General features: G+C 41.7%; 1 protein-coding gene across 8 annotated transcripts; it reads left to right on the forward strand.

Annotated features, from left to right (window-relative positions):
• Positions 1 to 620: 620 nt before the first annotated feature.
• PABIR2 (PABIR family member 2) lies at positions 621 to 26,130 on the forward strand. Of its 8 annotated transcripts, none has more exons than XM_007517002.3 (10): positions 621 to 1,601; positions 3,838 to 3,916; positions 8,757 to 8,813; positions 9,120 to 9,163; positions 9,262 to 9,316; positions 9,581 to 9,682; positions 9,929 to 10,014; positions 11,858 to 11,919; positions 14,116 to 14,212; positions 23,163 to 26,130. In XM_007517002.3, the coding sequence occupies exons 1-10, from the start codon at positions 1,504 to 1,506 to the stop codon at positions 23,287 to 23,289; spliced, it is 807 nt and encodes a 268-aa protein (XP_007517064.2). In that variant the 5' UTR covers positions 621 to 1,503; the 3' UTR covers positions 23,290 to 26,130. The 8 variants fall into 8 exon arrangements, with proteins under 8 accessions (XP_007517064.2, XP_016041003.1, XP_016040999.1 ...); XM_016185517.2 differs by having other exon boundaries at positions 24,092 to 26,130; XM_016185513.2 differs by having other exon boundaries at positions 622 to 1,601; positions 11,855 to 11,919.
• Positions 26,131 to 26,821: the final 691 nt, after the last annotated feature.

Consider the following 26,821-nt stretch of genomic DNA (forward strand, 5'->3'; position numbering starts at 1 on the left):
GTAACTGCTAAGGAGGCATGTATTAAATTAATAATTCCAGGCCTCCCAGTGCCAAGTCACGATTGGTAGGGTCTCTGAAAATCCTATAAAGAAAGAAAAAAAAATGCTCCTTGTTTTTCAGGACTTTCCCTAACATCTTAGAAGCTAATGCTGGTTGTAAAAATGAAAATGAGTGTCTCTTATTAGCTTGCAAGAGCGTCAGATTGTCTACATTTCTATACCGGGTTTAGTTTCTTCACTTGCCTGTGGTCTAGTGTTCTGAAAAAAGGAAATCTGTCCCTCCATATAAAGACCAATCAAACTGAGGGATTTAAGCGACAAGTGGGAGATCACAGAAATGAGAATTTACAGATTGGGAAGGAGGGGGGAAAGCGAAAAAATAAATCACAAGTATTACCCTGGAATATTGGCCCAAACTACGCCCCCCAAAAGGATGCAGTAGCGTTCCCAACTATTGGATCATTTCGAAATCGGGCGCCACGGTTCCCGGGCCAATGCAACTGAGGAAGGCGCTGGGCACCCTGGAAACGCTCCACCCATTTGGAAGAGGTTTGAGGGGCGGGGCTCTCACGCATGCTCCGTGTCCGCGGTCTCATTGGCGCGGCCGCAGGGCGCTTGCGCAGGACTCGCTGGGCGCCCGGACGCGGAACACTTGGCCCCTTAGAGGCTCCGGCTTCTGAAGCGTGGGAGGCGGAAGAGCCGGCAGGTTGTAGATTTCGGCCTTGGCCTCAAGGGGTTCCCCCGGGCCAGTACCGCCTAAGAGAGAAAAAGGAGGCACCGCCGCGGGCGGCGGCAGCGACAGAGGGGCGGACCCCCCCCCCCAACCTGTCGTGGTGGCGGGGAGGGGGGTCGGGAGAGGTGTAACACAGATCACAGGGCTTGAGGAGCTTCCGGGACCGGATCTCGGAGTATGGGGGCCTGGACTGGGTCCCCACACATGGGGATCCGGAGTCGCCGAGGCCGCCCGGCCCAGCTCTGCCCTATCGTCAGCCTTTCAGCCGTAGCGCTGCCGGGGCAACCGTGGCGTCTGTAGCCCGGTCCCACTTGAGATTGAAAGATAGTATGAATGCCTCCGCTCCCTAGACCCTCGCTTCTTCTCTTCTCTTCTCCCTCCGTCCTTCCTCTTTCCTCTACCTCATCTTTCTTTCCCTGCCTGCCGTCTTCCACTCTCGCTTTCTTTTCCTTTACCCCATCGGTCCTCGTGTTTTGCCTTCGATCCCTTTCCTCTCCCTCCAGCTTTTCTCCTCTTCCCTCTCTATCCCTTCACCCTCCACCACCTCTCCATCCTCTACCCCTCCCTCCACCCCCTCCCTTCTCCATCCTCATCCTCCTCCCCTCCCGCTTTTCTCCGCCCCCGCCCCCGCCCCTAAGCCTCCGCCCCTTAGCCCCCGCCCCCAGCTGCCAGTCCCCAGCAGCTCAGTCCTGCAGTGAGAGTCTTGGGAGTCCATAGCTAAGCACCAGGAGCAGAGCCTTGCCCGCCGAGCCTGCCTGTCAGCCTCCGACATGGCTCAGGAGAAAATGGATCTGGACTTTGAGCCTGACACAACTGATGGGATCGCTCTGAGGCGATCCAACAGCGCACCCCTAATTCAAGGGCTCAGGTAAGCGGGATGGGGCACAGATGGAATACCAGTTTCCCTGAGGGGCTTCTCGCCGGGGTGCAAGCCGTGTTCGATCCCGAGAAAGTGAGAGTTGGAGCTCCTTTGTACTCTCCAAACTGGAGGCGGGGGTGGGGAGTGGGAGAGGCAGGGGGTGTGTCTCGTGTGCTTGACAGTGACTTGGGTCCTAAGGTGGAAGGGAAGTTGAACCCCCAAACTCTGGCCAGTGTGGGGGAAATGGGGTACTGTCTGCTGGGGCTCTGTTGACTCTGCTTTAAAAGGAACTGCAATAAGCTTCTGGGTCTTCTAACAGGTTGTTTCCCTCCCTGCCTGATTTACAGCAGCGAACTGAACGGCAGACTGAAGCCCCTGGAACTAGACTTGCAATTTGACACCTGTCTCTCAGAGCTGCTGTTTCTAAGCTTAGTTTGGGAACCCTGGCATTAATGGAGGTTTACTCTAATAAATCACAATTTAGCTAATAATTTGTAATTAAATGGTGTGTTCATGGCATATTAAGTGATTTGGATTTTGTCATAGTGTTTTCAGATCCTAAAACTGCTTGGAATGCATTCCAGTGATTAAAAAAAAAAAGGAGGGGGTGGTGGTGTGTAGCTTAGGTCAGTGAAAACACTGGCTTTACAGAGAACTTGTCTTTGAATTTTAGTTATATGGTCTTAACATTTTCGTGTGAATAAGTCACCTAAGGGTCTATTTCCAAGTAGAATCTCCTGATAGTGAAGGTGAGGTTGGCAGACCTCCTGAGCCTATTACATTTCACTTTTATAACTAGACAATTCATCTTAGGTAGAGAGCCAATTTGCAAACCCCTGTAGAAATGGAATTAGTCCAGAAAGGGGATGGGAGTAGAATTAGCCAAAAGCATTAATCAGGCACAGTGAAGGCAAAGAAGGAGGTAATCCGTGTCTATTAAACTGATTATAATATCCATCCATATTTTTGGGGGGGTGATTTACTTTCTTTTCTTTTATTCAGTTTTGAATCAAGGACTGATAGAGTGATTCTGCTTTCCTAATACTGTCTTCAGCTCTGCATTTATTTTTGCTACTGTAGGAATAAACTGGTCTCTTTTTTAGATCTGGTAAGCAAGCAATTGCTGAGGGACTAGGGCAGTCCTGTTGACCTGCATTTAGACTGTTGTGGAAATAGCATATTGCTTTTCCAGATCATAATTTAAGTAATTACTTGAAATGTAGCATGATGTGATGGAAGAGGTGAGGGGACCAGGCCTAGCCCCAATTTTCTCCCTAACTGGTGATGATCATGAATGAGTCACTTAGCCTTTCTGAGCTTCTGTTTTCTCATTTCAACTTGGGAGAATTGGATTAGGTGATTTCAGTGGTCTCTTGCAGCTCAGACCAGCTTAAACCTGCAAGCCCTTCATACTTTCTTATCATGGCCTCGATATTCTGCTAGACACCCTAGGAGCATGCTACATTTTGCTACAAAGATGAGCAAAACACCTCTACTAAGGGGTTTCAGACATGTGCACACATATTCTTTAAAGAAAGGGAAAGTCCCCGTGTCAAACAGCTCCCATTGTCTTCATTGGATTCAAAGAGGGAGGGATCGCATTAGGTTTTTGTGCCCTGAGGAGAGGCTTCATGGAAGGCCAGGCTTTTGAGATGGGTGTAGAAGCAAAGGAAGGGCTTTGGCGCATGGGGGAGGGGAGAAAGAAAGGCCTTGGAGGCAGAAGGGGCAACATAAGCAAAACCCCAGGTCTTTTTATTCACTTGAACAGCGGGGATCAAAGGTAGAAGGCACGTGTAAGGCTATAGTGGTACACGTGCTGATCAGCTTCGTGTTGTAGGACAAGGTTCCCAGCCTGCCCCACATCATGGCACATCCTGGAAGCAGTCATATTTGCTTGCAGGTTCTCTAGGGGAAGCAGGCAAGGCACTTCGTGGCTGGTGGTGACTGGTTTAGGGGCATGAGTTCTGGCCAGTAGCAGCTGGAGGCAACCGGTCTGGAGCTCCGCCCCATTGCTCCTTACTGCCCTCCAGCCACTGAGGAATCGGTGTCTTGGCCAACCTGTAAAGCACAGCTTGCCACTCTGGGAAGTTCTGGGAAGAGGACGGTGAGGAGTTTGTGTATTATGTGCAATGAGGAGCCATCAAAGATTGCCTGGTTAACTGGAGACCTGGCATCGCTGTAGATGAGGGCAATGTTAAAAGAGAAGGCATTATTCACTTTGATTTTTGTTTTTATTCTCTTTCAGTGAACTTTCCCAGATTTTTCAACCTTCCACATTTCGAACTCGGAGGAATAGTACAACAGTTATGAGCCGTCATAGCTTGGTAAGTATAGAAGTAAGTAGTTTTTAGTAGTTTAGATTAGGGAAAACACCTCTCAGCATGAGGTACTGTGTGCACAGTTTCCAGAAGACAGCGGTTATTTTTACCTATCTTGCTTGTTGCTTATACTGTGGCCATTTTCACAATTCAGTGCAAAAGGGGACCCAGTTAAACATTTCTCTTGACTTGCTATTAAAACACACACACACACAGACACACACACACACACACACACACACACACACACACACACACACACACACGCTTCATTTTATTGGGTCATTACTTGCACCCAATGGCTGTGAGGATGCAAACATCACATATGTGGCAACGAGAATGTTTATTTCCGGCATTATCTGTCGGACAATCCTGCTTATCCCAAGTAGAGGTCCCTTTAAAATGCCCAGCTTTATATTCTCAGCAGAGTTGCTGGTCGTGACTGTTCTATACAGCCAGAGCTGTCAGAGAGCCCCTTATTAGTTGGTCGTGCCGGGCGAAATGATGATGAGGTTTTTATATAGTAGCACTTCACATGCGGAGCTCACTTATCCAGTCGTTGTAGTGCTTAGGAAGACATCTGAGATATAAGCAAACGGACCTCTAAATGGCCGAACTGGATTTCCATAGCCTGTGCACAAAGGTTCATCAGTTATTTTTAGGCGAGCCTCTGACCTCTGATTCATCTAAAATTCATGCACAATTATAATAAGCTTCTATCCCAGTACCGTGTGAGAAGCAGCACATCAGAGGAGTTACATTTGAGTTAAAGGTATGCTAATAGCTGCTGGTGTGGAGGGGAAGGGAAACTAGAAAAGCAGACAGAGATTTTTTTTTTTTTTTCGGTGAAAATTAGTCTGCGATGTAGTTATTAGCCCATTAATAGATCCTCAGGGTGTCACTGGCATAGACTGTATAATTGATAGCTTAAGGATCCCCAGGTCATTAACTGCTTCTGAAATTATAGTAATATCTATCCTCGTATGGTATTTCACATGTTCCACAGTACTTTCACACATTGAATTCTCATAACAACCCCTATGAGGTAGGCTGGGCAAAAGATATTTTTTCCCAATTAAAAGAAGCCACAGCTAAAGACTCAGCCAATATATGTGACTTGCTCCGAATCACATAATTAGTAAGTGGCAGAGCTGGGATTAGAATAGAGAGCTTCCACTGCCATTCTGGTTGGTATGATCTGCTTCAGAAAGGGGAGATATATAACACTTTTAAGAAAGATTTCTAGCCGAAGTGGCTAAAAATACTTACGGGTGGGGGGGGGGAGGCGGGAGACGGGGAGATGTTAGCTATCTGGGGGTTTGGTTCACTTCACCTCCTTCCCTGAGGATACTGGAAAACATAACTCCATCTTTCTGCTGTATATTTGGGGGAAAAATAATTTTTCTGTGTTATCCAGCTCTGTTTCCAGTAGCGGTAGCATGACAAAGAAGGGAAAATGAATCTGCTTCTCTACACATCACTTTGCTCTTCCCTAAGACAGGAAGATTCTTATCAGTTCTGTCTGCGCTCTCCACCTCTCACTTCTCCATGATAAATCCCCTTGCCTCTGGCTGCACTGAAATACTGAGGGGACCACTGCTGAGGGAGTTGCTGCTCTCTGTTGCCCTATCTGCTGCCCTTTGCTTCACTACCTTCTTGGTTCTCTCCCTTTGGGTCCTTCAGAACTCAGCTAGGTCCCTAGATCTCCTTTGGGAAGTCCTCCACAGCACTCTGGGCAATTCTGTCACAGTATTGATTGCACCCAAAACATTAAATCACATTGTCCTGCATAAATTTGAATACACACACACACATGTACACACCCTCTGCCACCCCCAGTAACCTGCAAAACAATAATAACAAGGTATGTGGTGAAATAACATGGTAAGAAGGGAACTGACAACAGATACACAGAAATAAGACCTTAATGACATGACAACTGCTTAAGTTTAAGGACAGTGAGCTGGAGGACTCAGAATGACCAAAATATTATTTCCTGATGAAGGGGGGAGGGGAATGTTACCTTTATTATGTGTAGGGAAATGAAAAGGAACTGACTGTTTGAAGAGAAGGAATATACATTCTTTCAAGTGTCCCACTGGCCCCTGCTGTTCTTTAAAGCCATAGTCTAAAGGGTGTTGGTGTTGTTGGTGTTGTTGTTGTTGTTTGTTTGTTTTTAAGCTCTGCAAGTTTCTTGCCTCACCATTACCTTTCACTCTGAGTCAGTGACACATCTCCCTTCCCAGAGATGGCCAGTAGGCGCCCGCCTCGGTTAAACATCAGCATACTTCTGCTCGCGGGACATACAGGGCTTTCTCTTCTCCGTTTTCTTCTTCCTTTTGTATTTTAGATTTTTTATTAGTGATCTAATATTGATTTACAAAATTATGAGACAACAGGGGTATAATTGCACACCATTCCTACCACCAGAGCTCTGCTTCCCCATTCCCTCCATTGGAAATTGCAGTAGTCCTCCCAAGGCCACAGATGTGGGTTGACTGTTATTTCCATAACTATATTTATATATTTGCCCATTTTTCCATTGTCCTGCCTTCTCTTCCTTTCTAAGTCAAACCTACACCTGTTACTACTTCTGAGTGTCCTTCCTTTTTTTCCCTCTTCTCTCTCTGGGTCCTGATGGAGTTGGAGTTTAGGGCCCTCTGTTGATCTTCCTTATTTAGCTCCCACTGGGAGTATGGTCTCCATTTTCTAACTCCCTTTGCTCAGACTCCTCTTAATATTGTGTCATCAGTGCCTTTGACACTGACTCCTTTTCTACCACATTCTTTTGCTGACAAATCTAACATTTGGGTGAGGGCTCTGTTTTTTATTTCCCCTTCAATCTTTTATTCCCTCTTCCTCCTTCCATTCTCTGAGCTCTTTGGAAGCTCGTCCTACAATACTCAACTGCCTTTAGTCCCTTTTCTCCTAATTTCTTGTCAACTAGTCAGCCACTTTGTAATCTGACTTCTTCTACTCTGATTTAATTTGAAAAAGAAACCTTTTGGGGTATGGACTGGGAGATAGTTCAGCCACAAGAGCGCATTCCTTGTGCACAATGCCCTGGGTTTGAGACCAGTACCACATGGAGCACTGTGAATGACACAAGGGGTTGCTCTGGCCTTCTTGGCTCCCCCCCCTTCCTCTCTCCTTCTCCCTTTCCTCTCTTGCTCTTTTCTTTCTGTAAGGGATGGGAAGAGTGGAGCAGGTGTTCAGCGGTACCTCATATGTGTGAGAACCTGAGTTCACTACCCTCCATACTGCTACATTAAAAAAAACAAAACAAAACAGCTTTCCTTGCAAAAGTCACTAATGGCCACTTGACTGCCATTGTCAGGGCCTGCTCCAACCCCTTTTTTCACTTAGTGTGGGAACCCAGCACCTCCTTGAGTCCCTTGCCTCATGTTCAGCCGGTGTGCACGACTCTTTTTTTTTTTTTTCCAGGTACAAGACAACAATTCTGTCTCCCTTTTTGGGGGTCTACTTTCCATTTCTGTCTGAAATTAACAAGTTGTAGATTGTGTAGATGGGACATTTACATTTCTGGCTTTCTCTGCAAATCTGCTTTTTGCAAACCTTACTTTGGCTCTCCAGAGTATTTCTCTACTGCCTTGGGGGTTTCTTTTGTTCTCTGAAGGATACATCTCTGCTCTCTTCTACACTGTCCTATTATAGCCTTTATTTACTTGTCTAGTAGCTTAGCAGTTTTTTTTTTTTTTTCAAATGCCCTTATTGAGTTCACCACTAAACATGAATTAGTACATAATGGGGGGGAAGGCTTTTTAAAAGGGGGGCTTTTACCAGTGAAGCGGTTCTCTTTTCAAAGCCTGGATGAGGAAAAAGTAAATGAAAGGAGTAGGTAATGAAGGGACAGCTTTTGAGGTAAAAAAAAAACCATAGTTCAGTGGGTGACTTAAAACAATTGTACCTGAATTAGATTTCGCCTGAAAAAATTAGAGCAGTTTATCACCACTTTATATTATGAATGCACCCAGCTAGTATTTTTTAAAGTTTTAATAAGATAGGCCCTCTGTAACGGGGATAATTTAGTTTTACAGTGTTACAGATTCATTTGCATTTCATTGGGAATAAATATTTGTTTACATTATGGCTATTGGAACACTGTAAGATGTGTTGAAATGGATTTTACCTTTCATTTTTTTATTAGATTGCGATTATTTTCAAGGGACATAATTTGGCCTCCAAATTATGTTAATTCTTGTTATTAAAAATAACCTAAGGGAAAGCAACGCTATCCCTTACAATTTGCCTTCTACATTGACTTTTCTTAATTAGTAAGGTTTGTGGCGATAGCCTTACGGATCGAAATTGTGAATTGATTTGAATCGTGCAATCAGAATCTCCTTAGTGCAGTGTTCAAGTATTGCTGGTCCACATTAATCATAGAGTGAGCGTACTGGACTGATTAACCTGTCTTCCTCCATTTGTACATTGATAAATACAATTGTATAAAATCAATGTCTTCCCCCTCCCTTCCCTTCTTACATAGTTCCTTATTTTAGGTAAGTGGAGTAATGGGTGTTTCCAAGGCCTGGAGTTATTTCCCCCCCCCCCCCATAAATGTACACAGCTCTGCATTCATTTGGGGAAAGTGTCAAAATCAGTGCCTGTTTAGCGACAGATGGTGCTTTGAGGTTGGACACCTGGTGTACTTTCCTAAAGACTGAATGTACTGCCTCTGGTGCATTAATGTTCAGCGATTTAAAGAGCTAAATTTCTAAGAAGAATATGAAAAATAAACTAGGAAGAAATTGTACACCGGTGCTGACAGCAGACTGCTGCTTTGTGACTCAGAAAATAGTAAATGTTTACTTTTTCTTTCCAGTTGCTGTCATCCTCACCTAATCGTATTCCTAGTAGCAGACTGCATCAAATCAAAAGGGTAAATTTTACTTACTAGCTCAGAACTACGATTTTTCTGAATTTTGCATTTCGATTTTGTTTTCATTTTGAAGATTTATCTACCAAACATGAATCAGGCTGTAACTCTGGTTAGTCATAGACAGATGGAAATCCCTCTGAGTGTACAGATAAAATGCAGCTGTGGCATGAGTGACACCCTGAGAATGGTAGTTCTTCCATGCTGTGATCATTGTCAGATAAGGTAGAAAAAGCCTTTTTGTTTTATTTGAAACCGAACAACGGGGTGGGTAGAGCTTGTGTTTTCAGCACATGTCTGTCTTTGCAGGAAGAAGGTGTGGATATGATGAACCGAGAGGCTGCGCATGAAAGGTTAGTGCTTCTCAAGAACCAGACAGAGCCAAATGTGAGTGAGTCTTCTCTCTGAACACTGAAGGCCCTTTCCTTTTGTTTTATTTTTTTTTTTTCAGAGAAGTGCAAGCAGCAATGCAGATAAGCCAGTCATGGGATGAGAGCTTGAGCCTGGTAATCTTTCTACACGCCTGCTTAGCTTCTTGTTTGTTTATTTTGTTTTCTAGAAATCTCTAAATTGTTCACTGACCTCATTCACCGTCTGTTTCCATATTTGTATTCATTTTTTGATCTCTTGCTTTTCCATCAGAATATTAGATCATAAATTTCTTTGTAGTCTACATTTCTACCCTAAGACCTAGGCATGCTTGAGTAGTCAAGAAGAGGTGTGATGTGCTAAATTGTGCATTATGAGAAAATACTACTTTCTGTTTACAGAGTGATAGTGATTTTGACAAATCAGAGAAATATTATTCTCCTAAAAGGATTGATTTTACTCCAGTTTCTCCAGCACCGTCACCTACTAGAGGACTAGGAAAGGTAGGTTCATCAACAAAATATTAACTCTTTTCCTCACGTTAGCCTCTTTACTTTCTAACGTACAAATCCCTTCAATTTTGAAGAATCCCATGACTGGAAAAAAAAAAAAAAAGAAATAATGAACGTCTTTGAAAGTCATTTGCAAGCAGCACTTCAAAGGGTATTGTTTCTGTCCATTGGGAAGTACTTAAAAAAAAAAAAACTGGAGCACTAGAACTATTTAAACCATGCAATTTACTTTTCTAGCAATGTTTTTCACCATCCTTACAAACACTTGTGAGCAGCAGTGGACTTCCACCAAGTCCTCTTCCAAGTCCGAGACGTTTTTCCAGGTAAGCTGGAAAATCTGCTTAAACTTGTCTCTCAGCACTCTCCCCACCTCCCAATATTTTGCCATGGAGATTTCTAAGCGGTAGCATTGAAAGAATTTCCCAGTAAATACCTAGATATTCAAACAGCTCATGCTCTACCATTCACATTTTGCAAGATTAATTTTTGATCTCACACCAGTCAGTGTCTCAAATAACTGTTTAAAACCTTTTTATTTGAAAGAAGAGAGAGAAAATGAGAGGGGAGGGGTAGATAGGAAAAGAGAGACCCCGGCAGCACAACTTTCATGGTTTATGAGTCTTTCCCCCTGCAGATGGGGATGAGGGGCTTGAACCAAGGTCCTTGTGCACGGTATGATAACATGTGTGCTCAACTAGGGGCACCACCACCTGGCCCCTCAAATAACTTTTTGCTTTGACCAGAGCACTGCTCAGCTGTGACTTAAGATGGTGGGGAGATTGAATCTGGGACCTTTGAACCTCAGGCAGGAAAGTCTGTTGTATAAACTACTGTGATATCTTCCTGGTCCTGAAATAACTTATTAAATAGTTTACCTTTTAATCGTTAGGTACTTTGAGACTTCACACATGCATGATAAACCATATCACCACTCCTGACCATCAAGCTTTTCATTATTTTCGTGTGTGTATGTGTACAATCAGAGACACATATACCCCATGGCACTGCTCTGACCACCCATGGAGCTGCTGTTGGTGGTAATGTGTTCCCATTTGGTGCCTGTGCTCTAACCTAGTCCATCAGGTATGGTAAGAAGTGTGTGTGCTCTGTGAACTGTCTTCCAGCCCTATGGTTTATCTTTTTTCTAAGCTGTTACAGGCATTTTGCCTTACTGAATGATTTTTTTTCTTATTTAGATTTTATTTACTGGATAGAGACCGAAAGTAATTGAGAGGAAGGGGGAAGACAGAGAGAGAGACACCTACAGACATGCTTTACCACTTGTGAAGCTTTCCCCCTGCAGGTAGGGATTGGGGCCTTGAACCCAAGTCCTTGTGCCTGGTAATGTGCGCACTTACCCAGGTGCGTCACCACTGGCCCTCTTACTGAATGCCATGATTGAGAGTCTCCGGTGGTAGCGCGGTGGGTTAAGCGCACATGGTGCGAAGCACAGGCACCTGAGGAAGGATCCCAATTCGAGCCCCCGGCTCCCCACCTGCAGGGGAGTCGCTTCACTGGTGGTGAAGCAGGTCTGCAGATGTCTTTCTCTCTCTCCTTTGTCTTCCCCTCCTCTCTCCATTTCTCTCTGTCCTATCTACCAACGACGACATTAATAACTACAACAACAAGCAACAAGGGCAACAAAAGGGAAAATAAATAAAACAAACAAAAAAAAAGTGAAAATGCCTCGATCATCCAGATTGCATTGCTACGTCAGATCAGATACTGGCATGTCAGTGATTGGGCCTATAACAGAGGTGTTTTCCATTCTTCCTTATATGGCTGTCTGTCTGAAGGATTTCTTTAGTGGACTGTAATGTTTATCTTGCATCTTAAAAATTGTACATTTTGGGAGTCGGGCGGTAGTGCAGTGGGTTAAGCACATGTGGCGCAAAGCGCAAGGACCCGGGTTTGAGCCCCCGGCCCCCCACCTGCAGGGGAGTCACTTCACAGGCGGTGAAGCAGGTCTGCAGGTGTCTGTCTTTCCCCCTCTCTGTCTTCCCCTCCTCTCTCCATTTCTCTCTGTCCTATCTAACAACGACATAAATAACAACAACAATAACTACAACAACAATAAAAAACAAGGGCAACAAAAGGGAAAATAAATAAATATTTAATTTTTTTTTTTTAATTGTACATTTCATCTGTGTGTGTTCTTCAAAGCAGGCGGAGTCAGAGTCCAGTCAAATGCATCAGACCTAGTGTTCTTGGTCCAATTAAACGAAAAGGTATGTGTCATACTTCTGATATTAAAATCTAGTCAAGCTTGAATTACAAATTAGAATTCTATCTGAAATTAGTTTAAGGCATGACTCTTTTTTTCTGGAGAAATGTAAAATACCCTTCCCAGTGTATACTGATTTTAACTTTTGTAAATTAGTTATTTGACACTGTCTGTATTTTTTTACAGTTCATAACTGAATCTTATTCACATATTCATATATTCATATTATCAATATATATTCAAAAATGTTTGCCTCTCAGTGATCTGAATGTAAAAGAGATGTAAGTTGATATGTTGCAGAAATATGTGCTTATGCTATATAGCAAAGCAGTTGGAAGGCACACTGCATGCTCAAAGTCAGCCATCACTGAAGTACACCTCGGCAAAGAGAGAACTGCTTCATATTTGAATCTCTGTATGATTTTGTCACAATATAGTGTTCTTTGATTGATAATTACCTTCCTTAAACCATAAAAGGCTAAACTCTAATGGTTTCTACTCATTGTGAGTTTTTAGGTAGAGATGGAGATACTTGATGTAGTATTTTAAAAAAAAGAAAAAGACAAAAAAAAAAAAAAACCCAAAACAAAGCAGCCTTAACACAGGTCTGGTCATTATTCCTGGGGGTATGACCAGATGATTGCAAGTACTGGGTGTCATTTTAAACAAGAGTCCTAATGATAATTTTTAAAAGTAATTTAGTGTTTTCTTCATGTGAATAACCTTTGGAGCCAAAAGCAAATCAACTCTCTTATGTTAGAAAGACAAGGCCTGGGGCTCTGATGAAAACTTTGCAGTAGGCACAGATTTATAAAACATTACAGACAACTCAAAATTTAAAAAGGGTGTGTGCTTTGGGAAGTAGATCCTGGTATGGTGAAGTTATTTGTGTTTAGTGAGTGCATTGTATTTCTTAAAATGGTGCAAGCAGTTATTTACAGTTCTAAAAAGCTTCTCTGCAGGTAGGAAGTGAAAATGACACTTGGAAATGAAAGCTTTTGTTATTGTTATTTCTCAATTTTACATTTGTTACAGAAAATAAAATGGAGATAGGAGTGTTTAGTTTCAAAGCTATTCCAAAATATACCAGCAGATGGAGGGATTCTTAGCTAAAAAGGACTAAAGTCTTTTACTAATGAGGTGTTGTTGAAAGCCCCAGGCAGCAGCTTTTAGAAGCTGCATGGTAACACATGGGGAAAGTAGCAAGTGAAAAGTATATATAACCTTTACTGGAGTTCTGTAACTTTCAGAATAGCTCCTAAGAAAAGATAATAATTAAATGAAAGTTTGGTGGGTGAAAACAAATAATTTATCCTTGCTTAGTTTTTTTTTCCATCGTAAAAATCTTACACACTATTAACTTCAGCTAGTAATTTCCTCCTGGAGTATACAGGTCCGTGAATTAAATTGCTTTTAGCTTTCCACTTAAGGATCAGATAAAGTGCTTCAAAACCAAGTCATATTCATGTTTTAAATAAAATCACAGCTTAATTGGAAAAGGGGCTTTTTCTGTTTAATGAGGAGTTGTTATGTTAAGCGCTACTCTTGTTGATGCAAAGGTTTTGTAGAATTTCCAATTCTGAGAACATCTATAGGAGCCAGCCAGTAGAATACCAATTTCATAAGTGGATTAATACCTGCTTTCAGCTACAGCTGTGATTGCAAACTTATTTTTTAATCTTCATTTTCGTTACATAGTCTAAAGCAACCTTGTGATTTATAAACTGTGCATTATCAGATTACATGCATTTTATTTTGCCCAGGTGATTTCAATTCATGAAATGTTCTGATCTTCAAATATATAAAATCGATGGTCTAGCATAAATTATCATTTACTGTGAGCTTCAGCTCTTTGGAGATACTTTATTTCTACTGTGGTTAGCCGTGATTCATTTTTCCTGATGCAATCAGTGCTATGCTCTTCTACTAATGAACATGACTACTTCAGCAGACTGCTACCTATAATGAATGAGACATTCTTCCTAGGGCTGCTCAGTTTTGGGTTGAGGCCATGTGAAAGTAAATTTCTACTACAGCACATGGAAAGCCAATTTTCCAGTGAAGTGTTCTGAGTCTTAAACACAGATCCTCCTCTCCCCCCCCCACCCCCAAAAAATGCCAACAAAGATTGAGCTTATTTGAGTACCAACCTGGAATCTGTAGAATAGTTTTACAGTAGCGTTGTCTCTCTCTGTTGTAGGCGAAATGGAGACAGAAAGCCAGCCCAAGAGGCTCTTCCAAGGCACAAGCGATATGCTGTCTCCGGATGCCTCGCAACTGTCTGATCTCAGTTCATGGTAAAACATGAAGTAAAATCAAAGACACATCAGGGTGTGATCTAAAATTAGTCACACCGAAAAGTGTGTTGGGATTATTTTAAATAAATTCAACTTTTAAATCCATGTTCCAGAGAATGGAAATCTCCACGAAGGATAACGTTTTATAAAAACACCAACCCAAATCAGTTGAACATTAGGAGTCTTCCTTTGAAAGTGCATGTATGTTTTTGGTAGTTTCGCCTTCATCCCAAACCTCTGTTGAGGCCAGCCTTTCTCAGTGGGTACTAATGGTGTGAGTGGGTGTCAGCAGATGGATGGTGTGTGAGAAGTTGTCTGGGTTGCTGTGGGTAATGAGTGTTGATTGTAGCTGCTCGGCCTGTGTTTTGTATTCTAGACTTTGGACTTACTAGAGAACACTGACATCCTCTTTCACATTCCATTTTTCTGAAATAGCATTATCTGTTACAAAATCGACTTCAAAAAAGGTGGGACATTCTGTAGGACGGGACATTCATAAGGTGCTTTTTTGTGGGTTATTATTTTATTTTGGGGGGGGAGTGGGGAGAAGAGGTCACCACTCTGGGCCGCCTTTTTCAGATAGAGACGAGAGGGAGGGAAAGAGGGGGTTGGGTGGTAACACAGCGGGTTAAGTGCACGTGGTGCAAAGCGCAAGGGCCGGGTGTAAGGATTCTGGTTCGAGCCCCCAGCTCCCCACCTGCAGGGGGGTCGCTTCACAAACAGTGAAGCAGGTTTGCCAGTACCTGTCTTTCTTTCCCCCTCTCTGTCTTCCCCTCCTCTCTCAATTTCTCTCTGTCCTATCCAACAGCAAAAACAACAAGGGCAACAAAAATGGAAAAAAATGGCCTCCAGGAGCAATGGATTTGTAGTGCAGGCACCGAACCCAGCGATACACACACACACACACACACACACACACACACACAAAATAAAAGAGAGAGAGAGAGGGAAAGATACTACAGTATCAAAAGTTTCCTCCAGTGTGGTGAGAACCAGGCTCAGATCTAGGTTGCATGCATGACAGAGCAAGTACACTAGTCAGGTGAGCTCTTTTGCCATCCCTGAGAGTTTATTTTTATAATACTACTTCATTTATACATTTAATTTATATATATATATATATATATATAATTTGTTTTTATTTTACTTATTTTTTGAATAGAGACAGAAGCTGAGAGGGAAAGGGGGAGAGAGAGAGAGAGAGAGAGAGAGACACCTGCAGACCTGCTTCACCACCCATGAAGCTTCCCCTCTGCAGGTGGGGACTGGGAACTGGAACCTGGGTCCTTGAGCATGGTAGCATGTACCCTCTATCAGATTCGCCACCACCTGGCCCCTAAAAAAAATTAAAATCGTTAATGAGATAATGAAAAGAGAGAACACCAGAATATTTTTCCGGTATGCATGGTACTGAGGATAGTACTCAGGACCTCATGTTCCCAGGTCAGTTGCTTTACCTGCTGTGACACCTCCTGGGCTAATGCTTCCTGAATCTTTTGGTCTGTACACTTAGCAGTTGATTATTTATTTGCTTATCTGTCTGTTTAGATGTTAATTCATCCTAATTTAGGTGTGTGAGCACTTAAGATCCTTTGGTGTTTTTGTGCTCAAGTTAACTTCTTTCACTGTCTCTCAAGGTGAATCCTTGGATACTGCCATGTATCACTGGAGGGAAAGGAAAGGGGTCTGCCAGTTGTTTGAAATATTTTGGTATCTTTTTTATTTATCTCCAGGGTTATCATTGGGGCTCGGTGCCTGCACCATGAATCCACTGCTCCTGGAGGCTTTTTCCCCTTTTGTTGCCCTTGCTGTTTTATCATTGTTGTGGTTATTTCTGTTGTTGTTAGATAGGACAGAGAGAAATCGAGAGAGGAGGGGAAGACAGAGGGGGAGAGAAAGATAAGACACCTGCAGACCTGCTTCACTGCTTGTGAAGTGACCCCCCCCACCCCCCGCAGGTGGGGAGCCCAAGCTCGAACCGGGATCCTTACTTTAGCCCCTGCGCTTCGCGCCATGTGCACTTAAACCCCTACACTATCACCTGACCCTCCTTACCTATTTCTAATCACCTTGCTGGACAGCCTATAGGCACAAATATACAGTGCCTTTCAGAACTTTTGCTCCCTGAGTCTTATGGCTGAGTTTTATACACAGTAAAAAGAAAAAGATGATACCCTCAAATTGGAAGGATTGTATAAACAATAAGAATTGACAATTCCTTCTACCCAAATAATTTATTCACTGTTTTGTATAAGAGGACTTGTATTCTTAATTAACCAAGAAGTCATAGGATATTGTAATTGATTAGACTTGTTGATCAGCACTGTTGGAACTTTAGAACATAGGCTTTTTAGATTGTTCTGGCTATTTTCAATCCCACATTCTCCCTTCCCTCTCATCTCTCCCTGTCCTTGATAGCGTAGTGTGCTAATTTTTTTTCATAGTGCCTTTCCAGGTATGTAGATGATGACAAAGAGAAAATTTCTAAAGCTTGTCAAGAGGACTAGAAGATGAAACTCAATACTAGGTGGAAAACTACATTATCACCTTTGTGGTTAAATATGTTTGGATATAGGCGCATGACATTATAAATAGACCTGCTTACCCAGTTCTTAATCAAGTAACCAAGTAAGATATAAGACTTGAAAACATTTTGTTAAGCTCAAAACACAGGGTAAAGTGATTGTGTGCGCACGCGCGCGCACACACACACACACACACCACACCACACCACACACAGATTAAGATAGGATTGTCAGAAAAATCATGACATACTTTTCTGTACAAAAATGCGTCATGACTTTTCCAACACCCCAAAGTTAGGCTGGTTCTGTGGGTACCTTAAAGCAGACAAACAAACAAACAAACAAAAAAACTAAGAGAAAAAAACAACAACAGAATGGTATATCCCAAGGATCCTCTCCCACTGTTCAAACTACCCTAAGCTGTCTGTGATAGTGGTGGCTTCTTCTGTTGCCACTACTCCTGTCCTCCACAGACCTGTACTGGCTGGAAGCCCTGGGAACATCACTGGTGATGAAGAACAGTCTGGGTACATATACACAGAAAGAGCTGCCACACACTGGACAGATTTGGCTTTATTCATGGCCATTCATAAAGTGCTAAGAAAGCAACATACGGCTTAGATAATTTGTTAGAAGAAAGGTTATCAGCCTAGCAAAACAGCTCAGCCGTTGGATAGTGTGCAGCTTTGCCATTTGTACAACCCAGGTTCAAGACTGGCCGCCAGTACACTGATGCAATTTCGGAGTCTCAGCCTCCATTTCTCTTTCTCCCTCCCCCCCATTTCTATCTTGTTTGTCTAGCTATAAAAGTCATCACAGGGTGATGACGCCCCAGAGATGACCAAAAGGAAAAGAAGGTATTTATTACTCAAAATTAACAAAACTAGGTGTCAGTGATACTTAAGGTAAGAGAGTAGAGACCAGAGAACATAAACTCTGGGCCAGTTTTACCAAGGGACACAGGCGTACACTATATAGCCTTCCCTTATGCTAACAGTTGTGCTGTGATTCATTTCTAGCACGTTTACTTTCCTGCCATTACTTAGAGCCCAGTTAGTCACTGGAACTAGCACAAACTGGCTTATGCTAATGAGTGCTAGATAGCACAGGTCACACTGAATATCCTATTAATAGTTGTGTGGATACCATATCATTTGAATCATTTTAATGATTCTCATACACCTTCATTCTTAGTCTTCTTTCAACAGGGGGCACTATTTTAGCCATTATCAGTATTTATACTTGTGTGGTTCAAATACTGCATCAAGGGAGTCGGGCGGTAGCGCAGTGGGTTAAGTACATGTGGCGCGAAACACAAGAACTAGCATAAGGATCCTGGTTTGAGCCCCTGGCTCCCCACCTGCAGGGGAGTTGCTTCACAAGCAGTGAAGCAGGTCTGCAGGTGCCTGTCTTTCTCTCCCCCTCTGTCTTCCCCTCCTCTCTCCATTTCTCTCTGTCCCATCCAACAACAATGACATCAATAACAACAACAGTAATAACTACAACAACAATAAAAAGGGCAACAAAAGGGAAAATAAATAAGTAAAATATAAAAACAAATACTGCATCAATATGTATATTGAGTGACTGGAAAGAATAAGCTTTTATTTCATGTCTCCTGAGGTCCCATTGGAATTGTCTATATACTTGCTTTCAGCCATTTGTGCAAGGAAGCTGGGAAAGGAGAGAATCTCAGATGAAAGCATACTTTGCTGCTGGTAGCTGGTTGAATAGCAGACCTTGTGTGGGTTTTACTTTATTTAAGATAAAGACTGGGAGGGAGGGAGGGAGGGAAAGATAGATGGATAGATAGGAAGATAGATAGGAAGATAGATTAAAGGAGACCATAACACCAAAGCTTCCTTCATTGTGTTGGAGGCTGGGCTTGAATCTGAGCCCCACACATGGCAAAGCAGCACACTATCCAAGTGAGCTATTTCATCTAAGCTATTTCATTTAAGTTTAGTCACTAGCTCCACCCAGGTCTAATGTGCTGAGGTTCAATAGTCTGAGCCTTCAATATTTGTATAAACATTCAAGTGAGTGTATTTCTCATGTTAAACAGTCTACGGTTCATTTGGAAGTTTTTGGATGCTATACCACCCTCAATGAGATATAACTTTATGCCTGCCCCCCCATTTCTCCATTTTCCTATCTGTCTTCAAAATGCTCTCTCTTTATCTTGCCTGTGGACTGTGTTTAGGTGGAGACAGAATATAAACAAGCTTCAGAAAAGTAAAAGTTAAAATGGAAAGAGTATATTCCACGGTACTCTTATTCTAAGCTCACTTGTATAGATTCAGGAAAAAAAGTCATGATTTATACTGATACACCCACAGCAAATCATTTGAGATCTGCCATCTGTTTCCTTAGTCTTGTGTAGTACTTGGGATGTATATATGGGAAAGCAGTACACTGTCTAAGTGAGCTATTTTGCCAGCCCCAGATGTAGTGGGTTGTTAGAAAAGCCATGATGCACTTTTACATAGAAAGACAGAGAAGGGAGTCGGGCTGCAGCACAGCGAGTTAAGTGCAGATGGCGCCAAGCGCAAGGACCAGTGTAAGGATCTGGGTTCCAGTCCCCCTTCCCTGCTCTCCACCTGCAGGGGAATCATTTCACAGGTGGTGAAGTGAAGCAGGTCTGTAGGTTTCTTTCTCTGTCTTCCCTTCCTCTGTCCATTTCTCTCTGTCTAACAACGATGACATCAATAACAACAATAATAACTACAACAACAATAAAAAAGACAACAAGGGCAACAAAAGGGAAATTAGAATTTTTTTAAAAAGACAGAGAAATACATCATGACTTTTCCAATATAAATATATATATGTACATATATATATAATCTGACATCCAGATTTATATTTTTAAAGTATATTTCTTTTCAAACAACCATCAGTTTTAGAAGACAAGATCTCACTGCATAAATCATATTCCATACTTTTAAATGAATACAGGATTCACCTAAGCAAGCAGGTCTTTATGACAAATGAATCTTTTAACCCAGGGCTCGCCATAAGTCTGGTGTTGGAATAAGAGCGCCTTTCTTTATACTCAGATTATCTGCTTGGCGCCAAATTTAATCTACACCTAGTTCTCTCTGCCAAGTAGCAATGTCCTTCGGCTGCCCAGCCAATATATGCTTTAGGAAAGTGAATTCAGTTTAATACTAAGTTTAGGCAAAACACTGCAGGATGCAAAATAACATATGTTCCAAACTCAAATAGAAAGGCCTTTTGATTTTCCAGCATCTTAGATTATCTGTGCAACTTTCAGTAGTTTGAATAATTCATACTTTAGCTCTATTTTGTCATTTGGTTGAAAAAATATCAGAGCCAGCTAAATTTTCCAAACTTTGTACTTAAAAGAGTTATTATTAATGATGCATTTGACAGAAGTGAGCTTAGAGTAAGAGTACCGTGGAATATACTCTTTCCGTTTTAATTTTTACTTTTCTGAAGCCTGTTTATATTCTGTCTCCACCTAAACACAGTCCACAGGCAAGAGAGAGAGAGCATTTTGAAGACAAATAGGAAAATGGAGAAATGGGGATGGGGCAGGCATAAAGTTATATTTCATGGAGGGTGGTATAGCATCCAAAAACTTCCAAATGAACCATAGACTGCTTAACATGAGAAATACATTCACTTGAATGTTTATACAAATAATATTGAAGGCTCAGACTATTGAACCTCAGCACATTAGACGTGGGTGGAGCTAGTGACTAAACTTAAACTATTTTTTGGTTTATGATTCCTTCTCTACTTCCATGCTTTGTTGTCCTGCCAAAAATAAGAAGTATGTCTGTGTTGATTCTGTCTGCTTGGCTACCTCTCCAGCCTCATCTCTCACTATATTCGCCATACTCTAGTCACACAAGTCTGTGGGACCAACCCTCACCTCCACCTCTTCTAAAGCCATACCTAGTTAGGTTTACCTTTGTTATCTGTGTTGTAGACCCTCAGAGTCCCCCCCTACACACCTTTATTTTCTTTGATCACAAATTACAGTTATCTGTTACCACGGCTACTTACATGTTACCTGCACTGTCCTGTAAGTTCAGTGAGGGCAGGGACCATGTCTGTCTCCTCTGCTGTTTACATTTATAGTATCTAGCAGTTAGCAGGTGCTCAAAATATTTGGATGAATAAATGAGTGAATGGAGCTAAGTAAAGAGGCTTGAGAGCCTCCAGGTTAGATCAGTGGGAATAAAAACTGACAAGGTAGCCTGGTGTCAAACTGTGAAGGCTCTTGATTGTATATGCTCAATTACGAAACCAGATTGATGAGCAGGCTGGTTGACTGCTGGGGGTTGTTATGTCATGGTCAAGTTGGGCAGGGCATCCTTGGACTGAGTTATAGATCAGGTATTGTTGTGAAGGGTGGGAGTAGAAAACAGTTGTTAGGATTAAAGAAGGAATGGGCTATTGAAGGTATAGGGTCTGTGAATATAGAGCATTCTTTTTTTAGAATCTTTTTTTTTTTGCCTCCAGGGTTATTCATAGTGTGTGCACTATGAATCTTCTGCTCCTGGAGGCTATTTTTCCTTTTTTTTTTAAAGTTTTTTTAATGTTTTTTAATTTTTAATTTTATTTTATATTTATTTATTTATTCCCTTTTGTTGCCCTTGTTTTATTGTTGTAATTATTGATGTCATCGTTGTTGGATAGGACAGAGAGAAATGGAGAGAGGAGGGGAAGACAGAGAGGGGGAGAGAAAGACACCTGCAGACCTGCTTCACCGCCTGTGAAGCGACTCCCCTGCAGGTGGGGAGCCGGGGCTCGAACTGGGATCCTTATGCGGTCCTTGTGTTTTGTGCCACCTACACTTAACCTGCTGAGCTACAGCCCGACTCCCTATTTTTCCCTTTTTGTTGCCCTTGTTGTTGTTATTGTTGCTGTTGTTGTTAAATAGGACAGAGAGAAATGGAGAGAGGAGGGGAAGACAGAGGGGGGAGAGAAAGATAGACACCTGCAGACCTGATTCACCACTTGTGAGGCGACCCCTCAGCAGGTGGGGGGCGGGGGGCTTGAACAGGGATCCATGGGCCAGTCCTTGTGCTTCATGCCATATGTACTTAACCTGCTGTGCTACCGCCTCGCCCCCTCTTTTTAGAATCTTAAATGGAGGGGGCTAGGAGGGGCCCAGGCGGTAGTGCACATGGTTAAGCACACATAAGTACAAAGCACAAGGACCCATGCAAGGATCTGGGTTGGAGCCTCCAGCTCCCCACCTGCAGGGGAGCTACTTCATAAGTGGTGTAGCAGCTGTGCTGGTGTCTATCTTTCTCTCTCCCTCTCTATATCCCCCTCCCCTCTCAATTTCTCTCTGTCCTATCCAATAAAATGGGCACCGGGAGTAGTAGATTCATGCAGGCACTGAGCCCCAGCCATAACCCTGGAGGTACAAAAAAAAAAAAAAAAAAAAAAAACCAAAAACCAAGTGGCTAGTAACTGAAGGGCTCAAAGAAAGGATTTTAAAGATAGTAAAGATGGGGTTGGGTGGTAGCAGTGGGATAAGTGCACATGGCACTAAGCGCAAGGACCTGCATAAGGATCCCGGTTTGAGCCCCTGGCTCCCCACCTACAGGGGAGTCGCTTCATGAGTGGTAAAGCCTGTCTGCAGGTGTCTTTCTCTCCCCCTCTGTTTTACCCTCCTCTCTCTATTTCTCTGTGTCCTATCCAACAACAATGACATCAGTAACAACAGCAAGAAAACAAGGGCAACAAAAAAGAAAAAATAGCCTTCAGGAGCAGTGGATTCCTGATGCAGGCAATAACCCTGGAGGCAAAAAAAAAATAGCAAAGAGACCATTGGAGTTTGAAAATAAGAGGACAGGAAACAGCATGAGGAAGTCACAAAATGAGAAGGTCATCTAAGGCAAATAATAGAAGGGAAATGTTTGATCCAAAGGGCTCTTGGGAGTGAGTAGAAAATGGTAAGATCAGGGCAGTTGGAAGATTTTGTTCTGGAAAACTTAGAGGAACCATGCAGAAGTATATTTGATAGAACACTTTAGAGAGTCCAGGGTTCCTCAGTGAGTAAACCATTCCTCTTAACTCTTAAGGCTCATGGGAAGGTAAGAAGATAAAAGGCTAGAAATCTCTTGGGCTTCCTAAAATGAAAATAGAGACGTGGTGAATGTCAAGACAGTGTATATTGGGTAACTTGACGCCTCCAAAAGAGCACTGAGCTGATAAAGAACTTTTAAGTGTCTTGCCTTGGGTTTCTGTGACTTTGTCCTCTCTTTAGTATCTGAATAGAGTGTATAATGTTGTCCATTTGCTATTGCTTTTGTTCTTTTTTTTATGATTTACAAAAGCTCTAGTGGTTTGTGAGTTCTTGGAATGATGTCATTGCATGTCATGTTTACCGTTACCCTGATAGATGCATCTGCTTATAATTCTTTTTGCTTTGTCTTCAGTTCAGATATTTTGGATGGCAGTAGTAGCAGCAGTGGCTTATCCTCAGACTCACTGGCTAAAGGCAGCACAACCGCAGACTCCAGTAGCATGCTCCAACCCATGCTCTCCGTTCATCTTGATGGATGATCTCTCACCCAAGTGACTTACCCATTTCTGATTCAGCATTTTCACTGCTGTTTCCTACGTGAAACATTTGGCGGGGAACACAGACCGCTTTGATCCATACTGAGGATTAAAGTGTTGCAGGTCTAAACCCTTTCGATGCCATTCTTTCCCAGCATCGCTCCTCTCTACAGTTCCATTTTGCAACTGTAGTGACCTGACTTGTGTCATTTTGTTGATCGAATAAATCAAAATCTCAAATACTCATTTTAATTGCTTAAAATACACACAAACACACTCATATAGTCATCCTCAGTGCCTAAAAGAGCACCTATTTTAGAGACCATACATTTAAAGAAACTGCGATCATATATTATCAGTAATGATCCCCCCCCCAGCAGTGCTGAGACAACTAGAATTTATTGCGCATTCTCTTGCTTGAGAGATTTTTCTGTTCCCTTTCAACTACATCGTTGCAACTCTCTTTGTTTCACCATAATAAATTGCTTTTGATGACATTTAATTTTTATTTTCCTCATCAGCTTCAAGTACATTATTTTTTTCCCCTTTCCTGTTTGAGCTGCTTCTCATTATTTCTCATGAAGAGGAAGAAACCTGCACTTTCCTTATTATCCATATCGCTTCTTTGCTGTCAGAGTGTAAGGAGTGAGGGTTGATTTTAAGCGCTAAGAATGCAGATGGACTGACAGGATGCCTGGGATTAGTGGCCATAGGTTCTCATGACTTGGCTACCACAGTTGATGTTTTTCCCCTCCCCCAAACCTATTACCCTGAGGTATATATAAAATATTGTTAATGTTTCTAGGTGGTGTTATCAAGGAGAAGAAATTCCTGCCTTGACCAGATGTGTGGAGCACCTACAAATGAATGAGTAATGTTCCTTACACACAAACCACTGTGTGTAGAAAAGCATACACGGAGCTTGGCAGCTTGTCTCGGGTAGCATTACGAGGCCTAAGGCGCCTTGGGGTACAGTATTGTGCTGTAAAGGTAGGGTAGAAAAGCGAGCTTTATGTGTCTGGTTGCCACACACTGTTTCAGTTGCTGCTTTTTCTGATTACTTTTTTGGTCACTGCATTTGTTTTGTCCTGTGGTGAGTGGTGCTGCCGGCTGTGTTTTGGTCATCGTGCTGCCACCAGAGTCAGAATCCACTTGTTATTTGTGCTGCCTCATAGTAAGGGCAGTTTAATATCTGCGGAGAAGCTTTTAGGAGCCTGAAAACGTCCATGTTATTGTGCATTCTGCTTTTAAGCAGCTGTTGGAGCTGTGAACAGTGTACACGATAGTAAATCTGAGGTGCCATGAGTTATTTGGTTTTGAAAAGGAAAATCCTGATGGAGCTATTTAAAAAAAAATGAATGTAATCTACTGTTGTGTTATTTATTCATTTAAAACTGTGTAAAACTGTCTGTTGTGATAGATTTCTTTCAGTGTCCAGACATCGTGGTTGGATTGTCGATATTTAATATGTAAATGTGCCTGCTAGGAACATAATAATACATTTTCAAAATGAATGTTAAGACATGAAAACTACTGCCTTTGGGTCTTTTGAAGGCAAAGATCCTTTGCCTTTAAAGAACGATTTTAAAGAACGATCGTGTGCTTTGAGGATAGTCAAACTAGTACTTTTTGGCTTGAAGAAAAACCTGTTCTTATGAAATTATCAGAGAACATCAGTTCACTTGCAGTAATTTTTTTTGTATTACTTGGGTTATCTATCACTGGGGATTGATGCTTGTATAACTCCACCATTGCTGGTGGCTATTTATTATAGAGGGTGATAGGCAGAGAGAGGGAAAGGGGATAGAGAGACGGAAAAGTAGAGACACCTTCATCACTGTTCCACTGCTTGTGAAGCTTCTCCCCTGTAGCTGGGGACTCGGGATTTGAACCCAGGTCCATGCACATGGTAGTAAGCCACCACCTGGCCCTATTAAATGGTTCTGTTATATCATCAGATGTGTTGTTTATTTTAAATTGTGGTAACAGCCATAGTGGCCATCGATGACTATTTTTCATCCCTCTTTTATCTGTACAAAGCTCATAATCCTTCAAGCCTAACATAAATGTATATATTATGAAGATTGTTCCCTAGCATGCCATTTTAAAGACAAAACTGCTTCGATGGTCTTTTGTGTATTTATTCTGTTTGTGGAAGAGCCACGTTAAGCTGTTGCTGCCTATATAAAACAGAGATTGTCTTATCTCATGAGATATTTATCCACCTTCACACTACTGCTGTCTTTGCCTTAAAGGACATTTTTGGCCATCATTTTTGCCTCCAGTCTAGGAGTCTTGAGAAATAACCTTTGGGATATAATGCTATTTACATTTATTTTTGAAATTCAATGGCAAGGTAGAATTGGACAGAAAAATAACATCTCTCCAGTGTTATGAAAGCCAGGAGGCAAGATGATTCACTTTATTATTTAAACCAAGATGCATTTTTATTTTTCAAATTGACTAGAAAGTTAAGTTTATGCAGGGATTATTTTGAAATAAAAGACAGAGTTGCTAACATTCAGATAAGCTTTGTTGACAGTACTCCTTTATTTTTATATGAAGTCTAATATTTAAAAAGTGATAATTGTTATAAAGTAAAATTCTCTCTTCATATTCTAATAGATTAATTTAAAGCTTCTGTTTGGAAACAAGTACAAGAGATGATACAAAAAGAAAATCCTATAGATGCTCTTTCTGCTTGGCTGACATATATCTCTGTTTTATGATAACTGTTTTTGGAATAATAGAAAGTTTTGTGAAATTCTGATCTTGTGTATATCTTAGAAGGCGAATTTAATAAAGTGTGTACACATGCATAAAATTCTGTCATTTTTAAGTCCATCTCTTTTGTTCTTGTTTACTTTGTGCTTTTCTATCCCAGCGTCACATTCTCTGTATCTAATTGCAGTCTAGTTTTGAATAAAAAGGATATCAGAAACACAAAAGAACAAATAGCTGTATGAAGTTTGGGCTGTTTACCAGAACAAAAAATCCTCTCTATATCCACTGTGAAATGTTCAAGAGCATTTTGTAGAATCTGATGATTTAGAAGGCCAAGGCCACGGCCACACACACACACACACACACACACACACACACACACACACACACATCTGTCTTACTTGATTTCAGTTTATTTTCTCTTATTTTTTTTCATATCTTTATACACTTATTTTTAGATGGTGGTAGGTAGGCAAATTTTTTTTTAAAGCCTTTTGTTTTGAGATTCAGGATATAAACACTAAATTTTCTTTTTAGTGTTTTAAAAATAGCTGAACTATTTTATCCCCCACTTACAGAAAAGTTGAAAGAGTCCAAAGCACTCAAGCATAGCCTTCACCCAGATTCCCCACACCATTAAAATCTAACCACATTTGCTTCTCCCCAATAATATGTACATATGTCTCTGTATATATGTGTGTATATGTACACATTTTATTTTAAAAGTTCAGGACTTTAATTCTTTTTTAATTTTTTTAAACTTGTAAAATTATCTTTATTTATTGGATAGAGATAGCCAGAGATTGAGAGG

This window comes from Erinaceus europaeus, chromosome X (genome assembly GCF_950295315.1).
Source record: "Erinaceus europaeus chromosome X, mEriEur2.1, whole genome shotgun sequence".
In the NCBI taxonomy this organism is placed as follows: Eukaryota; Metazoa; Chordata; class Mammalia; order Eulipotyphla; family Erinaceidae; genus Erinaceus; species Erinaceus europaeus.